We start from the raw sequence: 7,624 nt of genomic DNA on the forward strand, positions 1-7,624 counted from the left end.
AATCACTCCCTAAAATTTAAATGTTTAAATTAAATTAACGAAGTCAAAAGGCCATGCATTATAGTGCTCGGTGATGGCTTGTTTCTGTAACCGAGATAGAAGTGTCGTTTAGAGTATTTTGTAGTATTGTGTTGTTGGATAAGTTTTACACTTTCTATTTGGGAGGGCTTTAGAAAGTTATTAGCCATAAAAAAACGTAACATTTCCAGGTGCATTATATTCCTATATTTTTGGATAATGAAGGGTGTCCCAAGCCAGCTTGCGACGCACCTCGAACTAATACCTACAGCCTCTCTACAGTCGTTTCACACGATTACGTATGAGGTGAAGAGTAAGTATAATATGCAAATGCTGCGAATAAATTAACATAAGAGTCCAAACTTTCACATGATTTTTCATGATACACAATACTTTCATGATAAACACACTTTCATTGATTCAAATCCTTCTTTCATGATACAACTATGTACTTTCACATGAATTTTTTTTTTTTGTGTGGCCTTTATAAGAACAAGAACCCAAACTTTCACATTATCAAACTACAATAAATTGTAAACTACCACTCTACAATAAAGGTTACGACTATTGTACTATAGCTTTTTGGGAAATGTAACAAAGGTAACGTAGTAGTGCAAGTTCCGTGAATGTAACTGACTTCATTTTTACATGCACCACTAGTAACCATCAAGAAAATAACGGAGGAGGTGACTTGCGACCGTCCAAGAGTGTTTTAAACGGTTCAGATGTTAATGAAATTTTTTCGGAAAAAAGTTAAACTCTTTTCTGAAAAAATTTCATTTAAATTCGGACCGTCTAAAACCAAAATAGAGGCCGAGATCTCGTGGCTCCGTAAATAAGGGTTTCACTGAGCGTTCGTGAATAAGCGAACCTCGTAACCACCACTCTTACGCTTTACTTTGATAGGAGCACCTCAGTGACCAACTTGTCCAAGTTGACGTACGATGACCCACCAGGCCCAGCCGCCTCCTTTGCTTTCTCCTTCCACTCCACAGCCTTCCTTTTCATCTCCTGGCCCTTCCCCCCCTCCATCAACTCTCTCACTTGCCTCTCCACTTCCTCTCTCCTCACATCGCTATCGATCTCCATCCCAATCCCCCACTCACCACAGCTAAACCAACAATTCGTTTGTTGCTCGGCAAAAAACGGCCAACAAATCATCGGAACACCGGCACACACGCTCTCCACCGTTGAGTTCCACCCGCTGTGAGTCAGAAACCCCACGATGGCCGCATGTTTCAGAATTTGCTCCTGGGAGCACCAGCTCGCCAGCATCCCCCTCCCTTCCGTCTCTGTTACAAACTCCGGCGGCAGCATGGCCGACTCTCCAACGACCAAATCCGGCCTTACAATCCAAAGAAAATCATACCCGCTGTTTGCTAATCCCCACGCAAATACCTCGAGTTGTTTGGGCGTCATAACAGTAATGCTTCCGAAGTTCACGTACAAAACAGAATTGGGCTTTTTGGTATCGAGCCAATCGATGCATTCGGATTCTTCTTTCCATAAGTTCGAGTGCATAGATTTCAATCTCTCGTTGGAGATTTGGTTCACCATCAGATGAAGCGGACCAAGAGTGTAGATAGGAGGGAGGAAGGAGGAGAGGGAATCGAGGACAGGTTTTTCGAAAGCCTCAAATGTATTGATGATGATAGCAGAGGCTTTGAGCGCTCTCTCAGTCTCTGCTATCACAAAGTTTACCATTAGGTCGTTTGGATCTGTGGTTCTGACGAAACTTGGGAGATTTTTGAATCGTACGTTTTCCAGCCCCGGAATCCAATCGATTGTTGTTTCCAAAAATCCATTTGTAAGGTAGCTGGCATCTGTATTTCACTACAAAAGTTAGCTTCAAAAACATTGTTGGATTTTGGACTCTTTAATTAATAGCACTATAGCAGAGGAAAATTTGACTCGTTATTACTACACATGTGCCACAAGAATCTTCAATTAATCAGAAGGAAATCCATTCTATTCTGTAAGGGATGAGATCATAAATCTTTAATAAATTTGGAAAGTCTATGAGGTATGAAATCATTTAACAAAGATGCTACATGCACAACAGTTGTGCAAAACATCAAACACAACCAATCTCCATCAATTCATTGTTGTAATAAATGGTCAAGATTCGTTCAAATTTTTCCTTGGAAAAGTTAAAACTTTTCATTGGAAGAGTTTTTTAAAAATCTAGAGCGTCCAAACACATCTGAACGGTTAGAATTGGTTACACAATACACACAACGGTTGTGTGGGTATCATTTCCGATCATTTAAGGCCGACAATTAAATGATTTTTTGAAAAATAGATAGTACTGGATTATCATTTTAGTGAAAATATATTTCTTCCTCCTGTTCCAATGCATTGAAACTATGTTGTGAAAATCTTGAAACGTAAGTCTAAAGATACGACATGCTTGTACTACATAAAATTTACGTACACGAGTTTACATGTACATCTTGTACACGTATGTGTTCGAAATTATTGGATCCACATGAACTGCTCATTATTTCGTGTGATCTACGTACATTGATCAGCTCCCGATCGACGTAATAATTGATACGTGGGCTTAAATCTAGCATGTGCATAGTGACTTTAGATTGTACCTTGTGCCATAAATACAACTATACAAGTCTCATACCTCGAAAAACCAAACTGAAACTGTTATTAGTGCCGTTAGTGGGAGAAATTATTCGATGCCCCAAGGGCAATGACAGGTGTTGCCTCCCACCTTTGTTTTTTTTTTTTTTTAATCTGCAGGTGCCTTCCACTTAAATATCTACTGACACGCGTTTTCTTCTCCCCTGTCCCACTAGACACAGTCTTTTCTCTAAAATTAAGTGTTTCAAATTTCAATCCGTTTAAATAGGTGAGAAGATTTTATTTTTTTATCATTTAATTCTAAAGGGTCATAATTAAATTTTGACTATAGGACTCTCGTTGATTAACCCTAAGAAAGTCGTAGAATCAAATATCTCTTAGGACTAACCAACGAGAGCCCTAGAGTCAAAATTTAATTATGACCCTTTAGAATTAAATGATCAGATAAATAAAATCTTCTCACCCATTCAAACGGATTGAAATTTGGAACATTTAATTTTTCAACCTTCAGGTTATATATTAAAAAATATGGTTAAAAAATTAAATGCTTCAAATTTCAATCCGTTTGAATGGGTAAAAAGATTTTATTTATCTGATCATTTAATTATAAAGGGTCATAATTAAATTTTGACTCTATGGCTCTAGTTGGTTAGTCCTAAGAGATATTTGATTCTTCGATTTTCTTAGGGTTAATCAACGAGAGCCCTATAGTCAAAAATTTAATTATGACCCTTTAGAATTAAATGATAAAAAAATAAAATCTTCTCACCCATTTAAACGGATTGAAATTTGAAATACTTAATTTTAAAGAAAAGACTGTGTCTAGTGGGCGTGTCAGTAGATATTTAAGAGGGAGGCACTTGCAGATAAAAGAAAAAAAAAAAAAAACAAAGGTGGGAGGCAACACCTGTCATCGCCATTGGCGCATCGAATAATTTCTCCATTAGTGGCTAGCACTCTGTCATTTTCTAGGTCAGCTCCTTTTATTAGGTGGGGTCTTCCGCCAACGGCATTAGAGGTTTACTTAAGTGCTAAGGAGGTGTTTGGACAAATAAGTTACTTTGACTTATTTTTTATTTTTATTCAAATTTTTTTTGTATTACTTGGTTTATTGTCATTTTTTGAGGATTATTGTATCCTCACGTCAAGAGGAATCTAAAAAGTAAAAAATTTTAACTGAAATCCAATTTTTTTTGAATAAAGACGAAAAAAAAATCAATAAGCCAATTTTTTCGTCTTTATTCAAAAAAAATTGGATTTCGGTCAAAATTTTTTACTTTTTAAATTCCTCTTGTTGCAATAATCCCCAAAAAAATAACAATAAGTCAAGTGATACGAATAAAATTTGAATAAGGACAAAAAATAAGCCACTGTGGCTTATTTGTCCGAACGGACCCTAAGAACAGACGAGGTCAGGAGTTCAATTCCTCCTCTAACGTGTTAATCTCGCAATTCTAATAATACTGACTTTCGCCAATAAAAAAAATAAAATAAAAACCAGTCTTAGGAAAACATGCTGAAATAAAGAAGCCATGTTGTTGATAATCCATTGCAATTAAGGGAAGAAGAAATAAGAAAATAACACATTTCTTGATGTATTATTCAACCTAATTTGATACACTTTTGACATAAATCAACATACCCTTTTACTCTTAACGACTTAAGTATTTTTTTTGTACTTTTAGCAACAACTCTATTACTTTTAGCAAAAGCTCAATGGTTTTTTTTTTTTAAGTACTTTCCATAAACGATAATACTAAAAAACTCAGATATCTTGTTCCTCTGTTTGGGTCATTTTTCTTGCATCAAGACATCAAAACTCCTTCCTCACAACAAGTCAGGAGAACCACTGCCTGTTTTTTGTCGTATAAGGCCAACAAATGGCGGTACTACTTGAAAGGTACAAAATATTCCTTTCGTCCCATTTTAAATATTTTTTACAGAAATTCGTGCATTTTCAAACTCTCGAAAAATGTCATTCTATATTTTACTTTTTTTCTATTTTTTACACCAAATTAAAGCATTCATTGAGTATTTTAATTTGGTTTAATGCATGAATTCTCGTATGGGACACTTAAAGTGAGACGGAGAGAATAATAATTTATCAAATGAGAATACATAATTACATATATAGGTATGTAAATGTTGATATAAACTATACGGTTTGGTTTTGTTCTAACCATGGTTTAAAATTTGAGAGCAAATGGCTCTTATATTTTTTCAGAACCTAACCAGAATCATAGAATCAGGCCAAATAAAAAAAAATTGCTGAATCCACTCCGGTCCGGATTGAATTGGTTTAGCAATTATTTGGGCTAGTAAGGAAAAAAAATCATACATCAAATTTTCCAGCTAAAAATGGTTACTACACCTAGAATCATTTTCTATAACCAAAACTGGTAACTAGTACTCTCTCCGTCCCTTTTTAAATGTCCTACTTCGTAACTCCAACTTATTAAAAAAACATCATCATTATACCTTTCACATCAACTTTTTCCTCCACTTTCCCTATTTACCCATCATCATTACACTTTTTACTCCCTTACTTTTCAAAATGGAATCTACTTTTAGGGACAAAATAGACAATGCACCAACTTTTACCCACTAACTTTACCAAATGGACACTTATTAAGGGACAGCCCAAAATGAAATACTGGACTATAATAAAGGAACGGAGGGAGTATAATATTAAAAACAGAAGAATATTCGAGATTATTACCTTTTAAAGGAACAAGGCCTTTTTCCACGAGATCTTTATACTTTGTGTAACCCAAGAATCCACAAGCACTGGTCGTCCAGAAAAGCACATCAGGGACCCCAAATTCCTCGGCAGCTTCCACAGTAAAACTCATACAACCATCCGAAACGATACACGTCACCGGCGGACCGGTGGACAAGACCGTATCGTTCAGTTTGTTGAGTAACTCGCGGAAGTGCGGTAAGCAGGTTTTGGTGGTGGATTGGCAGAGAGCAGGGATGTCTTGGGTGACGTCGGTGTCGGTGGGCGGGAGGCCGTCGGGGATGGTTTCGTAGCGGAAGTCCGGCAAGCCGTCGAGGGAGTGGGGGCCTCTGGTTTTGAGCAAACGCCTGTGGTTGTACTCTGTGTTTACAAAGGTTATGTGGAAGCCTTTGTGGTGCAGGAGCTTTGCCACATTTAGCATTGGGTTAATGTGGCCTTGTGCTGGGTATGGGATGCACACTGCGTGTGGCTTTTCTGATATCCTTATGGAACCCATCTCTCTCTCTCTCTGTCTCTCTCTCTCTCTCTCTGAGGGGTAGATAGGCCGCTTCTTTCCTTTTAATCTTTTATATAGACAAATTGGTGCTGAATAGTATTAGGCACGATTTTATATGGGGAATGTTAGTTTTGTACGTAATAGGTAAGAGTGTAAGATTGGATTTGTATACCGTTTATGATTAAACAAATGTAGTTGAAGTTCACATTGGGTAGACATCTACAAATTGGTTTTGTAGATATGTAAAGCTATATTCTATTTATTAGCGGAAAAACTACAGCGAAAAAAGGTACCATTTCCATATTCCGAGAAAGTGATTCAATAAGGCTTCGTTCCAGAACACCTTCTTAAAAAATAAATACTTATTTCACATTTTCAAACTCAAAAATAATATAAATGAAAAATTATTTTTTATTTTTTTTTCACCGTATAAAAGATCTCAATGAGATCTATTAAACAAGATCCATATTGATAGGAAAATTATTTACATAAATGCATAATTTTTGAGCTTGAAATTACTTTCTTAAAAAATAAGTACTTATTTCCGTTTCCGGAACGGGGCCTAAGTTGGACCTCAAGGTCGATCGGCAACTTCAGTAATTGCTCGTTAGCCTTGGTCCTCTTGGAGCACCGCCACCTTTAGTATTGCGCTCTACAAAAATGTGTTGTGGAGAAAGGTGTTGGGCTACTATTTGACGGTGTTCGAAAACTAGCAAATAAGTTCTCCCTCAACATATGCAATTTCAACCAAGCGCGATACATTCATATGGAAAAATTATTTGAGAATCATGGCCTAGGGCACTGTAACATGGTGTTGCACCTCTTCTGCAATCCAAAACTAAAATGTAACTCGCGTCGCATGATTCACGCAAGTATGCCATTGTGGAGAGAGAGGGTGTTATAACATCATGTAACAGTGCACTGGATTATTGAATAAGTTATATATGGGATGCAAAACTTGTCGCTTAGTGTGAACAACAAGCTAAACTTGTTGACTCAGATCATCGTCTGAGTGGAAACACAATTGTTAGTGGAAACACGGCCTCAATTCTTGGCCAACTCAACTTGAGCTCAGCTCATCAATCTTCCATTAAGCTCAAACTTTCTCTCACTTAACATTTAATAATAATAAGTCACATAGTGTGCGGGTGAACGTTGACACGTGTACATGAGCGCAAATACAAGCATGAAAGTGTTTTTTCACCGAGAAATAACTAGAATTTGTGAGGGCGAGGATTGATAGCGCGAACACAGAGCGACGATTGAATATGGAAACAAAAACCATTTTTGAAAAACTGTGCAACGAAAGTGCGTGTGAAGCATGAAAGGATTCTCTAAAGATGTCCCAAAGTAATTTCAGTCACCTCTTGCTGACCCTTTGTAATGCTTTGTCAATTGTCGGTCAATAACTACGAAATTATACAAGTATTTAAGGGAATTGATTTTGTCACTTTTTTTTATTAATGCCACTCATATTTTTTTACAAAACAAATTATTTAATAAAGACACAAAGGAGAGTAACATTAACAAAAAATGAAGTTGGCAAAATCACTCCCCGAGAATTTAAATGTTTAATAAATTAACTTAACGAAGTCAAAAGGCCATGCATTATAGTCCTCGGTGATGGCTAGAGTAAATACAAAAATAAATAATTGTATATTGGTCTATATTTTAGTATTATCGTTTATCATTTTTTTATATACTCAAGGAGGAGAATTGGTCGTAATCGCAAGATTTTCCCCCCTTAAAGAATGCAGTAGTAGAGATGGAAATTC

General features: G+C 36.5%; 1 protein-coding gene across 1 annotated transcript; it reads right to left on the reverse strand.

Moving 5' to 3' along the window:
* Positions 1-411: 411 nt before the first annotated feature.
* LOC131308906 (7-deoxyloganetin glucosyltransferase-like) lies at positions 412-5,960 on the reverse strand. The gene is made up of 2 exons (XM_058335951.1): positions 5,333-5,960; positions 412-1,841 (listed from the first exon to the last, which is right to left on the reverse strand). Exons 1-2 carry the CDS (start codon positions 5,847-5,849, stop codon positions 913-915), a joined length of 1,446 nt encoding a protein of 481 aa, XP_058191934.1. The 5' UTR covers positions 5,850-5,960; the 3' UTR covers positions 412-912.
* Between the last annotated feature and the right edge of the window lie 1,664 nt (positions 5,961-7,624).

The sequence above is a fragment of the Rhododendron vialii genome, chromosome 11a (genome assembly GCF_030253575.1).
Source record: "Rhododendron vialii isolate Sample 1 chromosome 11a, ASM3025357v1".
In the NCBI taxonomy this organism is placed as follows: domain Eukaryota; kingdom Viridiplantae; phylum Streptophyta; class Magnoliopsida; order Ericales; family Ericaceae; genus Rhododendron; species Rhododendron vialii.

What these genes read in the sequence shown, in the direction of transcription:
- LOC131308906 (XM_058335951.1), bottom strand. Translation starts at nt 5,849, where the DNA reads ATGGGTTCCATAAGGATATCAGAAAAGCCACACGCAGTGTGCATCCCA. An exon ending in AGGCCTTGTTCCTTTAAAAG is followed by an intron (nt 1,842 to 5,332) that starts GTAATAATCTCG and finishes AGTGAAATACAG; the next exon opens with ATGCCAGCTACCTTACAAAT.